Source organism: Natrix helvetica (genome assembly GCF_964273705.1).
Source record: "Natrix helvetica genome assembly, chromosome: 2".
In the NCBI taxonomy this organism is placed as follows: domain Eukaryota; kingdom Metazoa; phylum Chordata; class Lepidosauria; order Squamata; family Natricidae; genus Natrix; species Natrix helvetica.
In genome coordinates, this window is record NC_138552.1 from 196,995,980 (window position 1) to 197,020,983 (window position 25,004).

At 44.5% G+C, this 25,004-nt stretch overlaps 1 protein-coding gene across 1 annotated transcript in view; it reads right to left on the minus strand.

Moving 5' to 3' along the window:
• ARHGAP18 (Rho GTPase activating protein 18) overlaps positions 1–23,239 on the minus strand; it is a 67,245-nt gene extending 44,006 nt beyond the window's left edge. The window contains exon 1 of the mRNA XM_081945866.1: positions 22,968–23,239. Within this exon, the coding sequence (XP_081801992.1) occupies positions 22,968–23,110 (143 nt within the window). The 5' untranslated portion in view covers positions 23,111–23,239. The remainder of the gene's footprint in view (positions 1–22,967) is intronic.
• Between the last annotated feature and the right edge of the window lie 1,765 nt (positions 23,240–25,004).

Here is a 25,004-nt window from a genome sequence, read left to right on the forward strand (position 1 = left end):
ACATTACATAAAACCCAGTCTGAATCAGATCTTCCTCCTCTTTGCTCACAGCCCTAATCTGAATTAGGAACCATGTGTACAGTCCTTTGAAGAAATGGAACATCCTCTGTACTCCAATGTCCTAAATGTCTTCATGTCTAACCTAAATCAATATTTTGTACTCCTTAGAAGATCCTTATATTTAGAAGGTATGCTGCAATTATAAATATCATGTTTTTTGTCTCTTTACTTTTTGAGACAAAAGCTCAACCATTTATACGCTACAATAATTTTTGTTCAAAAAAAAAATCTTTCAAACACTGCCAAGGATTTTATGGCAAGGTCAGTCAAGGACGTATCTCAATTAATAACTAGACCAATAAAGTGACAGAATGTACTTTGTTCATTACATACTTGTAATGATCTACTTAATGTTAGCAAAGGCAGGTTTTATCGGTTTTGACACATGCATCATGGCATAACTCTCATTTGTGCAAATGCAAAATGCAAAACAAGTGTATTACACTAACAAAGGGGACACTGCTTTATTTATTTTGTAGTGATTATAACATGTCTACGTCTTTGATATTTTTTATTCAAATGGTTTCAGTGCAGGAAGCTAAGCTTGGTAATGCGTACACACATTTACGTAAGTGTACATTAAGTAGAATCAGTGGTGGGATTCAGCCAGTTCTCACAACTTCTGGAGAACTGGTTGTTAACTTTCTGAGCAGTTTGGTGAACTGCTTGTTGGAAGAAATCATTAGGGCAGAGAACCGGTTATTAAATTATTTGAATCCCACCACTGAGTAGAATACAGATATGAAATTGATGTTGATGACACTGCTGCACTCCATCCCCCCTCTCAAGTACCAAATTAAGATATAACGGGCAAGGTATATTTTCTGGTCTATCCTTTCACATTTCTTCCTTGGCTTTTTATGGCAGAAGCTTCTGGACACACATTCTGGACTGGACTGCCAAGTTATTATAATAATAGCAACAATGGACTGTTCTCAATAGCTTTGCTTAAACATTTTCTATGGATCGTCACAATAATAACCAACTGCAGTCAAAGTGATGAGTTCTCTGAGAGCCATTTGGACATTCAAAGCCCTCAATGGCACATCTGGCAATTAGGCAGTGGGTACACCGCATCATCCTTCCAAGTGTATTTCAAAGAGAGGCAAGTTAACTGCTAAAGATATACAAGTATTTCTTCCATCAGATAGGCAGGATATGCCTAGTCATTTGAAATATATAAAAAGGGGAAATGGGATTTAAAAGCCTCAAAAGAAGCTATGACCAGAAAACTGAATATTTGATACACTGAACAGTATCATGGGATAAAATGTCTTTCATTTTAGCCTAGTGGTTAGAATGCAGTATTGCAAGTGCCCACAGCCTGGAGTACGAACCTGACAGGACTTAAGGTTGAACCAGCCTTCTATTTTTCTGAGGTTGGTAAAATGAGGACCCAGATTGTTGGAGGCAATATGCTGACTTTGCAAACACGTAAGAGTGCTATAAAGCATACAAGAATATAAGTATGTACGGTAAGTTTAAGTGCTATTGCTATTTTTGCAATATGTGCATACGGAGACAACTAAGGAAAGCCTTCAAAGTACCTATAGCAAGTTTTTTGAAGAATGCAGTTTCTTTAACACAATGAGGAGTTATACATATGCTGTATACTGTATATGTACAATACTGTGTATTTTGTGAAGCACCCTCTTCAAATTCTACACATAGCCAACTATACAGTATTAACCTGTGGTTGCCCTCTGTTGCTATTAAGGAACTAGAAACTGGGGAACTCTTGAACCCTTGTTTGAATATAGTGAGACAAAATGAAACCTAGATAAGATGGAGATGATGGAAGCAGAAAAAGAAAAAAAACTGGTTTTATATAGAGTTTCGCTTCTCACTCAGGAATGGATTCATCACTTGCAAGGAAGTAGAAGTAGGATGGTGGCTTGTGGAAGAAGCGAATTGTGGATTGGGTTCATGTTTTTGAATTTGTTATCAGAATTAACGTAAGTACTGGCTGCTATTATAACATTATTATCACATTCATTGCTTTTATCTTATCAGCCACCTTGACTGGACTTGTAAAATTTGAACTCAGAAGCTTCCTAAACATAAGTAAATGAACTAGCAATCCTAGTGTTTATAAAACTGAAAGCCAAAATGAATATCAACTTTTATAAATACTTCTATATTTACTTCTTCCTCATACCACTTGAATTGTTTCTGGGTTAAAGATCATAGCTGGATTACACTCAAGAAATAAATCATCCAGTTATTAATTTAGAGTCAGAAAGTATAATCAAATATATCATAGTCAGAAACCATTTGAATGAAGAATCTTTTCACAAATGCCTATTTATTTGTATACTAGCTTTCTTGTCCTTTTCCAAAATCCTTGTAAGCAATTTTTGCATATTTCTAAGATTAACTAATATAACCTTTCACAGAGATCCCAAGCTTGATATAATTATATCACTTTTCTCCTTTTTTACTTGAAAGTATTTAAAGAATCCCTGTATTTAAATTAATACTTGTGTGTTGTTTGCAGTTCAGGAAACCCTTTCACTACCAGTATGCCAAATTTAATACCACTTAAATGACCATTGGCTTACCTGAAAGGTCCTTTTCTGTGCACTGCGGGAGAGTCCAAGCAATGGGTTAAATAAGTCTGGTTGTCCTAGGACTGAGGAATCTTTTTCCTTGGCTACGCCTCCTGCTGTTGCTTGGCCCCAGAATTTTGACATGGTCTGGAATCCGTGAAGTCTGGAAGCGTGATAAAGCAGTAAAGGAATGTCTGAGTTGACACAACGGTCATGAATCCCTGGACGGAGGAGCCAGGGTGGGTTGGACTCTCCTGCAGTGCACAGAAAAGGACCCTTCAGGTAAGTCCAAGCAATGGGACATACCCAAATTATATGTCACTAGGGCGGACAGGTGGTCAGTCCCGGGATTCGGTGTTGGAAACAACCGTCTGGAGAACCCGCCTGCTGAACGAAGTTTCAGCCAATGCATACATGTCCAATTTATAGTTCCTGACAAAGGGCGATGGTGAAGACCAGGTAGCCACTCCGCAGATGTCGTCAATGGTAGCCTAGGTAGCCCAGGCCATGGTGATGGCAGCGCTCCTTGTGGAATGAGCAGTAATGTGTCGAGGTACTGCCCTGGACTGATGTTCATACGCAGCTGCAATGCATGTTCTCAGCCACCTGCCAACCGTAGAAGATGTCACCTTCTTACCCAAAGAGCCTGGTTGGAATGACACAAAGAGGGCCTCTGACCTGCGGAAGTCTGCGGAACGCTTGATGTATATCCGCAGGGCCCGTCTGAGTTACGCTATGTCCCATGTGTGCCCCCCAGCTGGCAAGGCTGGCATCTGTCGTGATGACCACTCTCGCAGGTTCCTTGAACAGGTGTCCCTTCAGTAGAGCTGTTGATTGCCACCACTTGAGAGATCTCTTCACGGTCGGGGGAAGCCACACCGTCATGGATGAGCTGCTCCTGTTGGCTCTGATGGGGCAGGAGAAGCCACTGCAACTCTCTGGAATGGAGCCATGCCCAGGGGACAACCAAGATGCAGGAGATCATCTTCCCCAACAGTTTTGAGAGGAGTAGCACGGAGGTTCGTCTCAAGCTCAGAACCTTGCGGGTCAGGGATACTAAACTGTCTATCCTGTCCTGGGAAAGGAACACCCTGCAAGTTGTGGTGTCTACCACCACCCCCAGGTGAAGAAGATTGGTAGTTGGGGTGAGGTGACTCTTTTCCAGGTTCAAAGAGAACCTGTGACTCCAGAGAGACCTCATGGTGATGTGGAGGTCCCATAAAGCCTGTTTCCTGGATGACGATTGGATGAGAATGTCGTCCAGGCAACATTGTAGTCTTACGGGCCTCCACTTGAGGTGCGCTGCAACCACTGACAGAACTTTTGTGAAGGTCCTGGGTGCCGACAACTGGCTGAATGGAAGGGCCCTGTACTGATAGTGTTGGTCAGCATAGAAAAACCGCAGGAAGCTTCGGTGTTGTGGTCGAATAGGGATATGTAGATAAGCCTCCTTTAAGTCGATGGACATCAGGAGGTCCCCCTGGTGGATCCCTGCTAGGATAGTCTGCAGGGATTGCATCTTGAATCTCCTGTATGCGATGTGACAGTTGATGTTCTTGAGGTCCAAGATAGCCCTCCACCCCCCTGAGTTCTTGGGTACCAGGAAGAAAATGGAATAAAACCCCTTCCCTTCCTGGTCAGGTGGAACCTGCTCCATGGCATTGATTTCCAGGAGATGGCGAATTTCCTGGGTCATAAGCTCCCTCTTGAGAGGGCAAGAGGGAGTTGGGCAGCAAACAAAATTCTGAGGAGGTTGAGACAGGAATTCCAACGAAAGTCCCTCCCTGATGGTTTGGAGGACCCAGGCATCCTCCGTGGTCAGTTCCCATTGGGGGGCAAACAGTTGAAGCCATCCCCCAATGGGAGGGGACCATTGATTGTCACTTGGATTTGCGGAAAGGCCTGTTGGAAGCCCCCTCCGGTTGGACCTGTGGTAATTGAACTGCTGCCTATCCCTATCCTGAAAGAACTGCCTGTCCTGGGACCTGTCTCCTGATTGACTGACTGACTGACTGGCATGTTCGAGGAAGAGGAGGAGGATCCTGCGGACTCATTGGAACAAAAGGACTTCCTCTTGAAATAGGGAGCGGATTTACAGTCCTGTTTCTTGTTCAAGGTAGGCAGAACTTTCCACTTATCATTAGATTCGATCAAGAAGGGGTCTAGGACCTCCCCAAACAATTTGTTCCCCTTAAACGGAGCAGAAGCCAATTTCCACTTGTTCTTCTGATCCGCCTGCCAGTGACGAAGCCACACAAGGTGGCGGGACGTCACGTTGGAGGATAACGCCTTAGAAGGGAGGAATCAGCCGAGTATTACTGCAATAATTTTGGTTATGTCCTAGCGAAGATGAGTGTCTCCTACCGGTAGTTTAGCCTGAAGCTCACGCAGCCAAATGATAGAAGTCCTGTTGAAGAAGGATGTGGAGGAAGACGCCTTAATAGCCCAGGCTGCCGCCTGATGAGTCTTGTGGCAGGCCTTCTCTGCTTTTTTGTCCTCCGCCTTGAGGCCTTCTAACATGTCAACAGGAAGGACCAAATTAGAAGTGAGGGCTGCTATAGGAGAGTCCACAGATGGTAGGACCAGAATGTCTTCCAGTGCGGGATCTACTGAATACAGCTTTTTGTCCCCACCACTGGGAGCGGCCAGGGAACCAGACTGGACCCATTGCCACTGAATGACATCCATAAAGAGATCGGGAACAGGAACCAGCTCTTGCTGAGGGGCCTGAACATTAAACATGCTTGCATTGGGGTTAACTGGAATGGAATCAGAAGATCCCTGCACGGTCTTAGGTTTGGTACCCACTTGAGTGGTGTCTTGAGTGGTGTTCTTAGCCTTGTGCAAGATGGACTTAAATAAGCTAGGCTTAAAGAGCCTTGAGAAAGCTGGGGCATCTGGAGGAAGGTCCTCATCCTCCGAGAGCTCCTGCTCCTCCTGATCTGGGTCCTCCAAAACGGAAGACTCAATGAGCGCCAAGGATTCAAGAGAAGGGTGATGGACCCCCCTGGCAGTAGGGGGAGCCTCCTGCCTGGACTGAAAAGTACTGGGAACAATGAGCAATTGATCTATTCTCTAAATCCCCTCGGCTATGCCTTGAGAGATGGCACGGGCGACAACCACCTGCATGTGGACGGATAACTCTGGTTCCTGAGCTAAACCAGTGTCCAGCCCAACCGTGTCCCTGGAAGAGGGAAGACACTGTTAGGCGAGGGTAGAACCAGAAAGCCCCCCAGGGTTGGGCCCCACAAGAGCGGGCCCTGAGTCAGAAACATACAAAGGGGTAGGAGAACCCGGGTCTGCCAGAGACCTATCCGGGGATAAATCCTGGAACTCCACCTCCTCATCAATCATGGACAGGTGATCTCCCATTGGGGGCGGTAGAAGGACCGGCTCAACTCGAGGATGGGCTGAGGGGCCTCTCTCGCTGCCTGGCGCTGGGCCTTCTCAAACTGCTTGAGAGCCCGCTGCCGCCTCCCAGCATCCCTAGCCACCGCCGCAGAAGGCGCTTTATAGGGATGACTATCCTGATTGACCACGCTGCCCTTCCTCGCCCCTTTGCCCTTGCCTGAGATGTTCCCTTGCTAGGGGCCTGTGAGGGACCTGGTCTACCGTCAAGGGAGGCAGATGGGCCAGGTTGCTCCATAGCTTGTTGGCATGATCTTCAGTCAATAAGGCCAAGGCAGGTGGAGATCAGGCGGTGATGGAGACTCTGATGGCTGACACTGGAGCTGATGACCAGCAGGTATTGAGATATCTGGAACGGTCCATGAAAAAATGCCAGAAGAGAAAGCTGGGGCTCTGCAAATGAGTCCAATGAAAATCCAGCCACTCAAACAGGTGGCGAGAAGATGAAAAAGCAGCTGAGGCTGCTAGACCAGGCAGATAAGGCAGGGAGAGTCAGTGGAAATAAATGAGCAGCCCTCCCTGTGCCGGTGTATGACCACCAGGTGGCCAAGACACCAGCACCACTTTGGGAGACATTGTGGGTGGCAGTGACCTAGCCGGAGACCCGAAACAGGGCCAGCTAACCACCCTGCGGCTATCTGCTGAAGCATGACTGAGAGGTGAAAGCCGGTTGAAAAAGGCGTGAAATTAAGCCTTTCCAAAATGGCCACCACTCCAGTGCGAGGATGAAGGAGGAAGAGAAGATGGCGGCCACGCATTCAAAAGCGGCCGCACACCGCGGCAGTCTGCGCCTTCCCAAAGGCAAGAAAACTGGAAAAAAAAAAAACAAAGCAAACCGCCGGGAGACTTGCCTCCCTGCTGCGCTTTAAAGCTGATTCGGCAGCTCTCCGCTGCCGTCCAAAGACGGCGCGGCAAGCGGAGCACCTCCCACCACCACGCCTACCTCCGAGTCTCAAGGAGAAAGCCAACGATGGAGAATAGATAGGAATGACGAAGAAAAAATTAAATCTAAATAGCCTACACTAAGTAGGGGGTAAAAAGTACAAAAAAGGCCAAATACAAGGAAAAAGAAAAAAGGAATAAGTAGTAAGAGAGTCCAAGCCTAGGATAAATTAAGCTGGAACTCACAAAAAGTTCCTGAACGGGCAGACTAAGGAAAAATTCTGGGGCCAAGCAACAGCAGGAGGCGTGGCCAAGGAAAGATTCCTCAGTCCTAGGGCAACCAGACTGATTTAACCCATTGCTTGCACTCTTCAAGCAGTGCACAGGAAAAAATAAGTTTCTACAGCTACAGTATTTGCTAGATAAAACTAGAATGTTTATTACAGCATGTCATAAGCATTCCTAAAATATCATACCGAAAAACAAAGTGCATAAATACTCCCATTTATATGAAGCTGATAAAAGATCAATGCCGAGTCTACCGGAAACTAATTGAGTTGTATGCTCAGGAAAAAAATTACCAATCCGAAGGTACCCTATGCACTGAGATAATTCAGAATTAATGCTCTTGTGGATACTAAGGTATTTTGCACTACCTTAAGCAATTGTTAAAAGTTACTCAAAGGAATAATCTTGAAAGGAAAAATAGCCATATGTTTTAGTATAAGTGCTGGGCAAGAAAAAAAATTGTCACAAATCATCTCACAGAGTTCTCTCTCGTTCTCTCTCTCTCTCTCTCTCTCTCTCTCTCTCTCTCTCTCTCTCTCTCTCCCTCTCCCTCTCCCTCTCCCTCTCTCCCCCTCTCCCCCCCCTAAATTGTGATCACACACTCAGAAAAGACTGTAGAAAAGCACTATGTAGAAAGCATGATATATGAATTTGCATCTGCTACTATGTGGGCATCCAATTTGCATCTCTTCTTGCAAATCAGATATGTTGAATATGCAAATGTACTTTGTATCTTTTATTACCAAAAAAACCCTAATAGACAAATACCATATCCATTTACACTGGTGTTTTATTAAAGAAATAAAAGGCTATTTTTATTTTCTGAACAAATCCACTTGAACAGAAGCTGATGATAAAACTGCTCTAGCTTTCGAAGGTGAAGAGGTGAGTACTAAAAGCATCACTGCATATGCATGTAAAGAGTGGGGTTATAAGGTAACAATAAAACTCCCTTTTTTATGACCTTGTAATTCCCTGATTCTAAGGTAACAATAGCAATCACTAACAATTTGTATTCTGCATTTCACTCAAAAATGCTCCCACAGTAAGTTATAAAGATCAATAGTACGGTCTCTGCCTAAAGGCATCTGGTTTTAAAGAAACAACTGAAGGGAGGGGGAGAAAAATGGATATTAATCCATATCTAACTGACTTTTTGTGACCTCAAAAAGCTAAGCAAGGTTGGTCTACTTGGATGAAAGATTGGTAGGAACACCTGCAGACTAAATTGGAAAGTTGAAGAAATAAAGACATGGCAAAACACTTCTATACTGTTGTTTAGAAGACTATAGGGCCGTAAATGGCACGGGTGCCACAGGTGGCACATTTGTCAGGGCATGCGAGGCGTTGCCCTGTCAGCTGGCCAGTGCACATGCGTGCTGGCCAGCTGACTTCGGCCTTCTTCTGAGGCCATTTTTCACCCTCCGGAGGCGCCTCCGGAGCACGAAAGGGCCGGTTTTAGCCCTCCAGAGCATTCAGGAGCCTTCAAGAGGCTTCCCTGAAGGCTCCAGAGGGCAAAGAAATGACTGAAGTCACTTCCGGTTTGCTCATAAGTCTGGTTTTAGCCCTCCGGAGCATTCAGGAGCCTTCAGGCAGCTTCCCTGAAGGCTCCGGAGGGTAAAAAACGACTCGACGAGCAAACCAGAAGTGACTTCCGGTTTGCTTGCAGGGTTGTTTCTTGCCTTTCGGAGCCTTCAGGGAAGCCTCCTAAAGGCCCCTAAAGGCTCTGGAGGGCTAAAACCGACCCTACGAGCAAACTGGAAGTCCATTCCCGAACTAGGGCTGGGGAGGGCCTCCGGGGGGGGAGGCTGTTTTCACCATCCCCAGGTTCCTATAAAGCCTCTGGAGCCTGGGGAGGATAAAAAAAACATGCTAATTTCTGTGTCCCTCCTTTAAAAATAATGATAATGATTCAAGGGAGATATTACTTTATTAGAAGTAGAATTACAAATCAATAAACAATAGGGCTTAATTTTGAGTGGAGGGGAAGAACAGACACAATGTGTTTTGTTGTTGTTAGTCGTGAAGACCCATCGCGATCTCATGGACAATGTTCCTCCAGGCCTTCTTATCCTCTGCCATCCTTTGGAGTCCATTTAAGCTCACGCCTACTGCTTCAGTGACTCCATTCAGCCACCTCATTCTCTGTTGTCCCGTTCTTCTTTTGCCCTCAATCTTTGCCAGCATTAGGCTCTTCTCCAGTGAGTCCTTCCTTCTCATTAAGTGGCCAAAGAATTTCAGTTTCCTCTTCAGGATCTGGCCTTCTAAAGAGCAGTCAGGGGTGATCTCCTCTAGGACTGACCGGATTGATCACCTTGCAGTCCAAGGGACTCGCAGGAGTCTTCTCCAGCACCATAGTTCAAAGGCTTCAATTCTTTGGCACTCAGCCTTTCTTATAGTCCAACCTTCACAGCCATACATTGCAACTGAGAAAGCTTATTGTGCAGTAAATAAGCAACTGTACTAAATAATAAAGGATTTCCATGCTGCAATCTCCAAAGAAGTAAATTTTAAAATGTTACATAGAATAGATGAAAAAATATTATATTACATTCAAAATAAATGTCATAACTGGTTAAGATTTAATGCAATAAAACCCAGAATTAGAAGAGGATCTCAAAAAATAAAAGAACCAAAACTGAACAGTACAACGTAACTGTTCAGCATCACATGAAGTAGGTTGAAATATGGTTAAATACGAATGAGAATTCCATACATACATTTCTGTTGCCCCCAAAATCTGTAACGTTGGATTGTCAAGTGGAAAATATGCTAATTCAACTGTGGGAAAATCATATGGGGATGGCCATCCTTCAAGTATCCCAAATTAAAACCTAATTTAAGACTTTAATGTTCAACACCTTGTATGTAGCCCTTTTGTATCAGTAAAATTTTTACTATATACCAGTAGCAAGCAGTGTTCCTGGGCAGCAAAAGCCTTCCTGGGCAGCAAAATTTAGTAAATCAATTCAGGAGAGTAGTATGCTGATTGCTGGATACACTGGCACAAATATCATAAAAACTCCTGGCCACATCTACCTTCGAAAATCTGAAGGAATGGTTCCATACGGTTTATCTTCACCCAAGCCCTTAGTAAAACATGGAAAACACATATGTTCATGTTTTCAAGACAGAGGTAGATGGGTGGAAACTAATCAAGGAGAGAAGCAACTTAGAACTGAGGAGAAATTTCCTGACAGTGAGAACAATTAATCAGTGGAACAGCTTGCCTCCAGAAGTTGTGAATGCCCCAACACTGGAAGTCTTTAAGAAGATGTTGGATAGCTATTTGTCTGAAACGGTATAGGGTTTCCTGCCTAGGCAGGGGGTTGGACTAGAAGACCTCCAAGGTCCCTTCCAACTCTACTATTGTATTGTATTGTATTGTATTGTAGCAAAGCCATCTACATACAAACATCAACACCTAGTGTGCACTCAGCGAATCTGTAGTAACGTCAGTAGCAACCCACCACTGCTGTAAATGTAAAATGTTCTACTTCTGAAGGATGTGATCTCAATTTCCTCCCTATCCTACCAAAAAACCCACATAGGCCAATAATAGAAATTATTGCATTAATTAAGATTAAAGCATTTGACTATTAATTGTGGTTTTGAAGTATGTGTATTTGGGGCACTGAAAAAGTGCAGCTGCAGCATGTCTATTTTCCCAAGGGGCAAAATAAATCCAATCCTTTTGGACATGATCAATTTATTCTAGATTACAGTCTGAGTATTTCAAAAATATTAATAATAATAATAATAATAATAAATATTTATTTCTTAGCCACACCCTCTCCCGAAGGACTCGGGGCGGCGTACAACAAAACATATGAAATAAATATATAGACAAGACATACATATTACAAAAACATATACCAAGACATGTACAAGGAGGAGGTCGGCTAATGAATAAAAACAATAAAATACAATGTTTAATTACTGTTCATAAAAGGATATTGCTCTGCCAGCATATGTACATATAACCCTTCCCCAATGTGACGTCCTGTTGGAATGCTGTTCTCAAAATGTCAAATATTTTGAAGAACACAAGATTGAATAAGACTTACTGCAAATGGATATCAAGGGAGATATAGAAGAATACCTAATTTCAAATCTATGAATTCCTAAAATTTACTGAATACCTTAACACTGTTAAAAGAAGAGATACATATATACATAATATCTATATTGAAAGATAAATAACTCAGAAAATGAATATTTTTCTTGATTTCTCCATTAGAGAAACTCTCTTGATTTGTTTGCTATCTACATATGAAATTTTTCTTGAGGCTTGTCATTGGTACGTCTCTTACATCTCTCCTTATCAGGCGAAACAAATGACATGAAGTTATTATTCGTGATGTGCTTGTTCTACAAAAATTGCTTAATGAACAATTAACTAATTAATTAATTAACAATTAATTAAACAAACAATAATCTCTTCCTCTTGTATTAAATGTGGTAACACACTTCTTTCAGGAATTCTGCAAATAGTTTCAGTACAAGTTGAGGTATTAGTGTTCTATATTAGAAACCTCTTCCCTGAAAACATAGACCAGATCTGTGAACTGATTTGAATCCATATCTCTTTAGGATTAAGATTTATAATTCTGACATGGTTTCTATAAGGAACTATAGAATTACAAACAAAAATTACAACTATACAGTACATTTTTCTATTTTTGTAAATAATGTTAATAGTTAAATATTTGTATACAATGGAAAAACATCAAAATTTTCATACACATGTGGTGCAGTATACAATCTTCAGTCATTAACTACATATTTTAATTATTCAGATTAAGACCATGAATATATAAACTTGGGTGTGTTCTACTCTTTCCAGATGTGCACAACTAAGCACTAATTGCTGAGCTCAGAATATTAATGACAAGAGACCCAAAACCTCACTAGGTGACAAGGATGCAAGAACTGGTCAAAGCTGTTATGCCAAATTAATTCAGGAAATATCTTTATTCCTGAAAAAGTATAGACTGCATAATAAATGTGCAGAAACATTCCCTCTATACACTGGAAGTGAGCAAACTTCAGCTCATGAACAGCATGTGAGCTCTATACCTATTTTTTGTTAAAACAAATACACACACACAGTTGAAAGAAGCCAAATTGTCCACCTCACTTTGTAGCTCTCAGAAGTCAAAAATATTTAAACTCCAAACCCAATATATAAAGTTACACACTTATATTCCATGACTTTCATGCAAAGATATATGGACTCTTATACTGGTTGATGTGAAACATGCACTATTTACTCTCTAATTATGAGAAGTTGTGTGCCTTAAGCTACCAGATGGAGACATCTGTTCGTAGACATCACTTAATAATTACGCACATCAATCAATTTAGTGAATAAAAATAGTATTTTCCCGCATATCTCCTTGCACACTTCTGTATAACACAAGCATAGGATTTTAATAGTTCCATATAATCTCTCTACTATGATTGAATGTGACTGAATGCATTTTCCAGTTATTTACATTACCAGTGTTCCTGCTATATCATAGATGCTTATGAAAATATGTACCTTATTTCCTGAGGATTAGGAAATAATTACTGTTTAGAGGAAACAGATTTGCTTTGTTTCAGGAAGGAATAAATGAACTCTTTTGGTGATAACTATTTTAAGATTCTCAGAAGAAGGAACAATGTCTTTAAAATATATAGCCTCCCATATTCACTAACATCTATTCCAAAACAATGTTAATCAGTAATGTTTGCCCTTTTCAATGCAGAAAGTTATATTACATTTACATATTTTCAAATAGTAATATGAAACAACAGCTTTTGATGCTACTCTTTGTAAGAGAAAAGACCTAGGAAAGCCTGTTTAGTAAATATCACTCCACAATCCATCATACTGCTTTGCAATGAGCTTTCTTAAGAAGTGAGTTTCACTGACAGAGAGGTGGGAGGCTTCCTTCTCAAAGATTATATTATGATTCAAGCATTGTACAAATTTTCCCTTAGTTGCTCTTCTTCCCCATGCAAGTGTAGGGATCCAAAATGAATATTCAGAAAATGAAGGTTTTAAACAAATCAACCTTTCCTATAGAAACTCTACAGACAAGCTAAAACGTAAAGGTTCCCCTCGCACATATGTGCTAGTTGTTCTCAACTCTAGGGGGCAGTGCTCATCTCTGTTTCAAAGCCGAAGAGCCAGCGCTCTCCGAAGACGTTTCTGTGGTGATGTGGCCGGCATGACTAAATGTCGAAGGTGCACGGAATGCTGTTACCTCCCCACCAAACGTGGTCCCTATTTTTCTACTTGCATTTTTACATGCTTTTGAACTGCTAGGTTGGCAGAAGCTGGTACAAGTAACAGGAGCTCATGCCATTATGCGGCGCTAGGGATTCAAACCGCCGAACTAAGCTCAGCATCTTAGCCACTGAGCCACCGCGTCCCTTTCTACAGACAAACCAATATTCAAACCAGTCTGTGGATCCCAAAGCCAGAAACATCATACTGAATCTGCCCAAATGCCATGTGTTTTCTTTTTTCTTTTTGACATTATGTATTTTATTTATTTTATTGTAAGTCTCATGTCAAAGTGAGGTGACCAGTTATATAAATCAAATGAATAAATAAAAGAGAAAAGTGATCAGGGTTCATGTAGTCCAGAAAAATGTAATGGTTCATATAATGCTAAACAGGGGGAAAGGCACAATCTTAGGCTCTAACACAGCGTTATGATATAAAGCACCAGAATTATTCTTGCATTAGTTCAATTATGACTCATCAGGGTTCTGATCCCTGGAGAGGCATTTCTCTTAGGGAGACCAACTCTACAATCTGGAAGTCCTCTGCCATTCAACTCTTTATTCCTCCAATTAGCAGCAGTAGGACTATTTGGGGCTTTTACATCATTTATCAGAGACTGAATCCAAAGGTTCCGTGGGCTGGTTTTATTTTAGTCTTCACACCACTTTCATGGGAGCCCTGGATCTTTGGTCTCTTCCTGGTATCTCCTCTTTGGAAAAAAAGCTGGGGCAGACATAATAGCTGCCACTGTCGGGCACAAAGAATCAGGACCATACTTTAAGTCTCAATTCGGAAGGTTTATTGCTGAAGTCTATTTGCAAGAACCTACTCAACTAAATTGGCCTGAGATAAAGGTCAACGGAAATCAAGAGGGGTTGGCTTAGAAGAGGTGGAGCCAGCTGGAGAGACCCGATGCCGGCTTGTGAGCTTGTGAGTCAACTAGAGATACTGCGTGATGCCGAGAGAAATCCAGAGAGAGACGCCGGGCGCCGATGTCGGCTGTGGAGTCAGCTGGGGAGCTGCGAGACGCCGAGAGAGGCTGGAGAGGCTGGTAGGAGGTCGGCAGGCCGGCGGTGCTGGAGGTGTTGGAGATCGGCAGGCCGGCAGGCTGGCGGTCAGCTGGAGAGAGAAGCTGGCAGATCGGCAGGCTGGCGGCGCTGGCGGCCGACAGGAGACCGGGCAGGAGCGCCTGCAGGAACATCGGCTTGGCCTCCTCCAGCTTCACTGCTTCCCCTCCCACTCTAGTAAGAACATCGGAGGAGCGCCGGAGGCTGGCAGCTTTGGCTGGCAGCTCTTGGCGGAAGAGCACTATGGCGCTGGAGGCCTGGCAAGAGACAGGAGGTAGGAGGCTTCTTGGCGCAGGACTAATCATCACCTGCTGACTATTTGATTTGATCTTCTCACCACCCTACCCAAGGCTTGGGCCGTTATCCCTCACTGGAACTAATGACTTGTAAACATCCCCAACCAAACTGTAGCCCTATCGGAAATGCAATCTTACCATGTACTCGAGGACAGTCCTCATCTTACTGCGGGAGTCCCCCCTCTCGCAAGTATGGCCCCCCGCCCTCTCGAGGGCCCACCTTGATGAGGGATTTATCAATCTAGAGAGGTGGACGAAGCGCAACCTTAGGGGGTTTTTAATTAGATCTTTTATTCGTCTTTTAAGGGGTTCTAGGGCGGGGGATGGGTTCAATCAGGCTGAGGGAGGGACTAGTGCCAGGCAGACAGGTGGGTTTAACAAGGGAGTGAGCGGAGCGATTAAGAGAAGGGGGAGTAGTGGTGTTCCAGAAGAAGGTCTTCCCATTCTAACGGTCGTGGGGAGGGGTAGGTGCGAGCATAGGCCGAGATCTTTTAACCGGTTGGGAGACCGTGGCCGTTGGATATGGCCGGTCATTTGTCCCAACCCCCGCAATCTAGGTGGTCAGGACCTACAGAGCCGGGGCCTGAGACTGATGCTATGCAACGCCAGGTCCGTTACCAACAAAGCCCCCCTCATTAACGACTTGATCTCGGAGGGGGAGCCAGACCTGGCAGGGATAACGGAGACCTGGCTGGGCCACGAGGGAGGTCTCCCCCTCATGGAAATGTGCCCGCCAGGCTACGGTGCATTTCATCAGCCGCGGGCCCAGGGTAGGGGCGGCGGGGTAGCGGTTATCGTAAGGGAAGGCCTTGAACCAAGAGAGTCCACTGTGCCACAGATAACCGGTTGTGAGTCCCTATCTGTGAAATGGGGCCCAGGGAGACAGTTGGGCTTGCTGATTGTATACCTGGCTCCTTGCTATGCATCAGCGGCCCTGCCCGAGCTCCTCGAGGTGATCGCCGAGATGGCGGTGGAGACCCCCAGGCTGCTAGTCATGGGGGACTTTAACCTGCCATCGGTAGGGGAAACATCCGAGGCAGCTCGGGAGTTCATGGCTTCCATGACAGCCATGGACCTGACCCAGGTAATTCAGGGCCCCACACACGAGGGAGGTCACTCACTGGACCTTATTTTTGTCTCTGGCCAGTGGAGGAGTGATCTGGGAGTAGGGGATTTAGTTATCACGCCCCTGTCATGGTCAGATCACTCACTTCTCCGGCTCGACTTTCCAACCGCTACTCCCCATCGCGGGGAGGCGGAACCGGAATGTCCTAGATGGTTCCGCCCCAGGCGCTTGATGGAACCTGATAGGTTCCAGACGGAGCTTGGGCCATTCCCTGTAGTCCTGACCCGCACCCGGATGGAGGACCTAGTGGCCGCATGGAATAGTGCGGCCGCCGGGGCCTTGGACCGGGTTGCGCCTTTGCGGCCTCTCCTGCGGCATCGAACCACCCAGGCCCCTTGGTTTACCGAGGAGCTAGGGGTGATGAAGCGCCGCAAGAGACGCCTAGAGAGCAGATGGAGATCGTCACGCTCCGAGTCTGACCGAGCACAGGTGAGAGCCTATTTACGGACTTACCTTGTGGAATTAAGAATGGCCAAACGACAATATTGTGCCACTCTTATTGCGTCCGCAGATAACCGCCCTGCCGCCCTGTTTAGGGTTACCCACTCCCTCCTTTCACAGAGGCCGCGGGAAGCCCCCTTGCAGGGTAGAGCAGAAGAATTTGGGGAATATCTGCAGGACAAAATCGCTCAGATTCGCAGCGAGTGGGTCTCCGTTAGTGGTCTAGAAGAGACATCGGAAGTGGGTCTTGAGGTGCCATCCTGGGAGGAGTTTGACTCTGTTGCTTCCGACGATATGGACAAGTTACGTGGACGACTGCAAGCCACCACATGTTTACTGGACCCGTGTCCCTCCTGGATTGTACTGGCATCCTGGGAGGTCACACGAGGCTGGCTCCAGGAACTAGTGAACGCTTCACTGAGAGAGGGGTTCTTGCCGGCCGTCTTGAAAGAGGCGGGGGTGAGGCCCCTACTCAAGAAGCCTTCTCTGGACCCAGCTGAGTTAGCAAATTACCGTCCCGTCTCCAACCTTCCCTTTTTGGTGAAGGTTGTAGAGAGTGTGGTGGCGCAACAGTTCCCACAGCACTTGGAGGAAATTGATTATCTGGACCCGCGCCAGTCCGGCTTCCGGCCCGGTCACAGCACGGAGACGGCTTTGGTCGCGCTGGTGGATGATCTCTGGAGGGCCAGAGATGGGGGTTGTTCCTCCATCTTGGTCCTATTAGATCTCTCGGCGGCTTTCGATACCATCGACCATGGTATCCTACTGCGTCGCCTGGAGGGGTTGGGGGTGAGGGGCACCGTTCTGCGGTGGTTCTCCTCCTACCTCTCTGGTCGGGCGCAATGTGTGTTGACAGGAGGGCAGAGGTCGAGCCTGAGGCCGCTCACCTGCGGGGTGCCGCAGGGGTCGGTCCTCTCGCCTCTCCTGTTCAACACATACATGAAGCCGCTGGGCGAGGTCATTCGTGGGTTCGGGGTAGATTACCACCTGTACGCTGATGACACTCAGCTGTACATCTCTACCCTGGACCACCCCAGCGATGCCGTCAAAGTGATGTCCCGATGTCTGGAAGCCGTACGGATCTGGATGGGAAATAACAGACTCAAGCTCAACCCGTCCAAGACGGAGTGGCTGTGGCTACCGGCACCCCGGTTCAACCAGTTGCGTTAATCACTGGCCATTGGGGGCGAACAGCTGGCCCCCGTGGATCGGGCACACAATTTGGGCGTCCTCCTGGATGCCCGGCTGTCAATGGATGACCATGTGACAGCCGTGGCAAGGGGGGCGTTTCACCAGGTTCGCCTGGTGCGCCAATTGCGTCCCCTATTGGACTGGAACACCCTCTGCACAGTCACCCATGCGCTTGTGACGTCCCGACTGGACTACTGCAATGCTCTCTACATGGGGCTCCCCTTGAGATGCACCCGAAGGCTGCAGCTGGTTCAGAATGCGGCCGCGCGGACAATTGTGGGAGCTACTAGATACTCCCACGTAACACCTCTGCTGTGCGGGCTGCACTGGCTACCTGTGGCTTTCCGGGTGCGTTTCAAGGTGTTGGTTATCATCTTTAAAGCGCTCCATGGCACAGGACCTAGCTATTTGCGGGATCGTATCCTGCCCCACACATCCCTTCGGCCGATTCGCTCTCACAGGGAGGGACTCCTCCGGGTGCTGTCCACTAGGCAATGCCAGCGGGCGACGCCCAGGAGTAGGGCCTTCTCTGTGATGGGCCCGACCCTCTGGAATGACCTCCCCCCGGATATCAGAACTACCACCGACCTCCGCTCCTTCCGTAAGAAGCTTAAAGCCCACCTGTTCAATTTAGCTGGCCTGGCCTAATACCAATTTTAGTCCATCAAGTCTGTATTTTTAAATTTTTAGGGGTATGTGTTTTAGTGATTTTAACTTTTATTATTCTGTACAGTTGAATTTAGGTTTAATTCGCTTTTAAGGGAATATATTTAAGGGTATTTATCTTTTATACCTGTTTTTAATGAGATGCCTGTACACCGCCCCGAGTCCCTTCGGGGAGAGGGGGCGGTCTATAAATTTTGAAAAATAAATAAAATAAAATAATAGAACATTTGTGGGAACATAATGAACAACTCTAGGCTGATGACTCGTTTAACTCTGCCCCCCAGCTCTGCCTGCTCTTCTCCTACAGCCAAATTTATAATAAGGAAATGAATGTTTCTCATGAACTTAAGGTCCCATCTATGACACATTTAAGTAAAAAACTATTGACAAGGAAGCAAGTTCTCGTAATAGGTATTTGAACATGAGGATTTTCCACCCTTTAGTATCTCACAGACTCTCTAGTGCTCCATGGAATACACTTTGAAAAACCATTCATTAGACCATTTCACTGTCACTTTTATGTATCTTTTATTATATAATGTCACCCACATGCATAAAATTTTTAAAATTACAAGATGCCAGATCCCAGTCCAAGACTCTTACAATCTAAAGTTAACTGCTAAATAAAGGAAGGACAAAGGGGTAGAGAGGAAAAGAGAAAATAGATTTAAAGGTTTTAACTAGAAAAATTAAATCAATTTTGTATCCCACAATGTCACATTAAGCAACATTTCTTTATCTTTCTATACTCCCAAATGGGTTCAAAGTAATTTACAACTAACTACTAAAAATTTGTAATGTAATAATTAAAAACATCATTAATAAACTACAGTAATTAAAATAAAATCTAAACATAATTAAACTAAATAACGTATTATTAAATTCATTAAGCATAACAATAAAAATAATGATGGCAAAAGTTAGTCAGAGAATATTCCTGTTATAATTATAAAGGACTTATTAAGAATCCTTCAGCATGAAAACTTCATCGTTTCTATTTTTGCTATATATCTATTACTTTTTTATTATACCTTTCTTTACTTCCTTATCTGATCATTACTGAAAGATGAACAGGCAAGGTAACTTTCAGGGGTGGGGTGGGGGATTAAGAGAAAGTTTTAAATTTTTCCCAGCATATAATATATAGACTACTAAACTCTAGTTCCCATGACCTTTAACTGGGCAAAATGGTGCCTCATTAGGATAAATTTTGAACCAAGATATCTCAAATGTGCTAAATTATAGAATGGGTTGAAAATCTGGATCCATGCTTCCCAGGGAATTGAAATTTGGCACATTTTGTAAAACATTTTATGACACAACATTATCATAAAACAGCTTATAACATAAAACAACCTGTCATAAACATTGCCTGCACTGATGTTTGATTGTGCTATACGTTTCGAATGAAGGCAGTATGTTAGCAGTTCTGGCATTGTTGTCAATGCGGAAGCTGGCGGAGAAATATCAATGGGTCATGGGCTACCTAATTGTGTTTATTTTTTGTCAAGACCAGTGATGCTTCCAAATGGTTATCTCTTAGCACTACCAATCAACAGGTAATGTGCAGCTTCCATTTTTTCTATCCATTTTTTTGCAGAAAGAACAAAAGACAGGGAAATTGAAGAAAAACACAGGAAAGGAACAGAGGGAAGACCAATCATAACTTCCTGTGTCTGGGACAGGGCAACTGCAAAACATAAGTCTATCTTGAAGAAATGTAAAGAACTTGCATTGTTCCATGTACAAGAACGAACATTAGTCTCACCAAACTAGGCAAGATACCCAGAAATTTGTGATCGAAAAGCCCTTTACTAAATGAGTTCTAATGGGTTATTTTTTGGGTGGGGGGAGAAAAACATCTATACTGTTTTCAGATCCAAATAACTGGTAACTCCTTGCCATTAAAAGACAAAGTATGCAGCACATCCTTCTTTCTTGGACCCACATCATATTAAACTCTTCCACTACTACACAGGACATCAAACCACAATACCACCATTTATTTTTGGAGCTCAACTTTGGATATGAGTAAGTCTATAATTTGCAACTGCTATCATCTGATATATTTTTGCTTTCCGGGCTTATTTTCATTTCCTGTTGCATAAATGTTTTGAATCAGGTTGAATGTAACAATGGCAACAGCAAATACAGAAGGATGCCTCAAAACACTGACCCATGAATGCCCTTTAGACAGTAGGTTCTACAAACTTTCTTCAAATTCGCATTTACCTCACATTTATATAGAGTTCGAGCTTCATCAACTTTTTATATCAAAGCAACATCTCGCTTTGCTGTAAGTCAAGTTTGTAAGAAGAGACAGATGGAACTCACAACTTATAAGTTTCAGGGACGGAAGCCAATGATCTATATCTGAAGTGGGAAGATAACTTGGAAAACAGTATGTAGCAACTCAAGAGCACATTTGGGATCCTTCACTTCCTTCCTATCCTAAAGAATATTACATTTTGGCAAGCTTGTGAATTTCGGATGCTCAGGTCTAAATTTCTCCTTAACAATGCAAATGCTGACTTCATCAAGTACATCAGTCATTTCCTTCATACTGCCATCCTGGTTCCAAACCAAAAGTTGAACACACCAGAAAAATGCCATACCACAAAGAAATAACTCCTTTCCTGAAAAATTATTGAGGCACTGAAAAGATTGATGCTAATGTCTCAACTTATTTTTAGAGGCACTCAAATATACATCTGCAGTTATAATGTAAAAAAATATATGAAAATATTTAAGTATTTTTGAGACTTTTTCCAGTATCCTTGAAGTAAATGTCTTCCAATTCCAATGACGAAGTCATTGAAAAGACTGAAAAAGCCTTTATTTTAGTTTTAAATCAGTACAGACTCTATGCGCATTATTTTTAGTACATAAAAGAAAGTGAACTCACTGAGAGAATTCAAATATGCTTGGGTATTGAAGTGTTTATGCCATAAAAATGAAGAAATTATATGGTAGTACCTTCAAGTAAGAAATATCTTTTAAAAACTTTAACAGTATACAATTCTAGCTTTATATAAATTTTACATTTTGGATGTCTTCAAATCATTGTTGACTTCTGGTGACTGCCTGGAACAGTCCCTGCAATTTTCTTGGCAAGGTGTTTTCAGAAGTGGTTTGCCACTGCTTCCTTCCTGGGACTGAGATAAGGCACCCAGTTGATTTGTGACTAAGTGGGACTAGAACTCACGGTCTCCTGCTTTCTAGACTAGTGCCTGCTTGCAATGTCCCACAATCACATGACTGCAGTTTGCTATGTTTTTGCGTTTCTAGCATTTCTTTGCCAATTTCTGGCAAACAACACCCATTTGGAACAATGGATTTCTTTCATAACTATGTGATTTGCTTAACAGCTCTAGTGATTCACTTCATGACCAATGTAAAAACAATTGTAAAATTGAGTCAGGTCATGTGGTGACCTTCATAACCATAATGTTATAGGGCAGAAATTCTGAAGTCAATTGTAGTCAGACCACCATATCTGTCAATTCAGATCTGATCCTGTACTTTTCTAGCTCTTCTACAGGCATCATTCAAAGATAACAACTAAACTGGAATAAACAACTTCATATCAAGTCCATCTTTTTGAAGCTTAAAGAAATACAGAACATTGCACAGTGCCAATATTATGCAGAGAACAAACTACCTCTCCATAACAGAATTGATTATATCCCAGTCCTGATGACTCCAGTATACTTAAATCATGCCAGCCTTTTTCCACCCAAATGTCTTGCAACAACTGTATTAATTTATCTGTCTCTGAAGGAAGTTTTTCTTTCTGAACAAAACTTATGCAATCAGTATTTTTCATACACTCTCAATTGAGAGATAGGTAGAAAGGAAAAACTGAGATTATGGAAAAATAAGGTGGCAGAGGGAGGGGCTGTGTGAAGCAAAGTGTACATACCAGGAAAGTCTACTGCACCTCTGAAATCTGTGTGAAAGGGATTTTAAACAACAGCCTATTCGTCAGCTACTGGTTTAAAAAAAATAAAGCTTGCACTTTAAAAGGAATCTTATTTAACTTTTTGATACAACTAAATTGCATTTTAATGTAATCTAGGAAATAGCTTTTTCCTCCTGTGGGGAGAAACAAGAGCAGACTAGCACACACTTCTAATACTTGCTCACCCACTATATTACTGAATCCCCTTGGTTAAAGGAAAGTATTTTCTGGGGTGTAGAATTACTTTAATATAAGTGGGGGAAATACATCTGGAAACACTCGGCATGCGGACATGGGGGTTAACTATCGAACAGAGAAAGAATGTGTTGAGAGGGCTGTTGCAGACACATGCGAACCCAAAGCTTCCTCAGCTGCCTCATTTTTCGGTGCCAAAAAAAAAAATTATGGCCCGCAGACATCTGAGAAGACGGTTTAGAGTGTTTGATTACGAGTTACTTCTGCATGCAATATTATTTAGTAAGCAACAGAGGCTATTCCCAACGCACATTTGTTGCACGCTCGCCTACACAGGGTGCAGCAGCAGTAGTAGCACCTCTCAAGGCTGCTCTTCCAACTATTTAAACTTTGGTCATATGATTCACGGCACACCGCGGCTAAGTCCGTCGTACCTGGCTCCCAGCAGCCCGCCTACGTCAACAGGTACGCGAGCCCCGGGTCTTGCGCCACCCGGACGCCCGGCTAAGCAGTCTTCCTCTTTTCAAGCGAGATCGCGTGGGAGCGCCAACTCTTACCTTAAGGGGGACGCCTCGGCATTTTCATCGGCATCGGCTCCCGGCGTCTCTTGGGCGTCCTCGAGGCAGCGGCGTCGGCGGCTACCGCTGCTGGGATGATACCCTGTTAGGACGACACCTTGGGAAGTAGACCAGCGGCTCATGATGGGAGCGAGAGCATAATGGCTCTGCCGCCGACATGAAAAAAGACAGAGGCGCTCCGTGAAGTTCCTGCTCTCTCGGGTCCTCCCCTCGAAGGCCGGCGCTTCGGTCGGGAAAAGGGGAGGAGTGAGATTAGCTGCCTTCCTCCAATGAGCCTCCACCATTCACCCGAGTAGCGTTCGCGGGAATTCTCCCGGCCCCTCTTCCACTTCCACTCCCGCTCCCCACCCCCCCAACCTCCCCGCCCGCGCTTGCCTCGCTGTAACTTAAGGATTTCAGCAGGTGAGGAGGGCGGCTGAGCCAAGTTGTCTTCCGCCGCAACGGTAAAATACAGCACATCATCTTTTATTCATATTTCCCTCTGCCATGGCACTCAGAAAGGAAGCCCAGAAGGCATATCTTTCTTTCCTGCCTTCTTTCCTTCTCTCTCTCTCTCTCTCTCTCTTCTCTTTCTTTTTCTTCTCCTTTCTTTTTTTCTTTCTTTCTCTCTCTCTCTCCCTTCTTTCTTTTCCTTCCTTCTTTTCCTTCCTTCCTTCCTCTTCTGCTATGTAATTAAGATCATGTTTCAGTCCTTACTTGAAGGCTTTCTACAAGACATCCTTTCTCAGAGAGAAATGACTCGCTGAGATTGAAAGAGAAACATTCCTGGTGAAAATGTGTAGCCTGATGTTATGCTTATTTTCTTCTTTTTTCAGTGAGATATAGCTTCTCTCTTCTCTCAGCCCTACAGATTTGTGCTGACTAGCAATCCGGTATTATGCAGAGTGAGAAAACAAAGTGGAAAATTGGAGGTTTATCCTGTTTTAATATCAAAACTGTTCCATATATTTTCCTGTCATTCTTCATTTTATTCGCTTTAGCGGTCCTCACACATATCACTTGTAGCTGAGATGCATTTGAGATGCATTTGTGGCTTACATCAGTGGCTTGGCTGCTGTAGTATGAGCCCAGGTACACATTTGCAGAAATCAATCTATCTGAGGTGGTTCGGTCCGAATTCCTACCGTGTTTCCCCGAAAATAAGACAGGGTCTTATTTTCTTTTTACCCACAAAATATGGCTTGGGCCTTATTATGAGGGGAGGGTTTATTGTTTTGAGGTTGCCGGGCGGCTGTTCTCTTGCAAGCGGGCTCCCAAGGAGCCGGGCACAGCCTCATGGGCGAATGGCTGTGTTGCGCTGTCGCAGCAGCGCAACACAACAGCTATGAAGTGACCACGCTCATGAGCAGCCACCCTGCAAACCCCCTTTCCAGCTGGGAACAGCACCATTCATTGACCTAGGGGTATCGCCAAGCCGTGTGAGTGCCTGTTCACTGCCGCCCTGCTCCTGTGGCTTGGCACCTTCGAAATGCCAGTAAATGGTGCTCTGCACGGCTGGAGAGGGGGCTTTCGCGAGCAGCTGTTCCACTCTCGCTCACGCACCTCCCTCCTTCACGATGCCCTGGCCCAGCTCTCCCTGCAGAGCCAGGGCACCTCCACTGCCACCGCCATCCCAGCATGGCTTTTTCAGCAGCTTCAAAACTGAGTCTTCCAGCAGTGGCCGCTCTGAGTGTAAGCTCTATGGTTGTACGCTCTGCCAGAAGCTGGCCCACAACCATAGAACATACGCCCAGAGCGGCCACTGCCAAAAGACTTGGTTTGGAAGCCGCTGAAAAAGCCATGCTGGGATGACGGCGGCAGCAGCGGAGGTGCTCTGGCTCTGCAGGGAGAGCTGGGGCAGGGCATTGTGAGGCTGGGAGGTACGTGAGCGAGAGTGGAACAGTCTCTCACGCAACCGCCCTCTCCAGCCATGCAGAGTGCCTTTCACTGGCATTTCGAAGGTGCTAAGCCGCGGGAGCTGGGCAGCAGCGAACATGCGCTCACGCGACTTGGTGATACCCCTAGGTCAGTGAATGG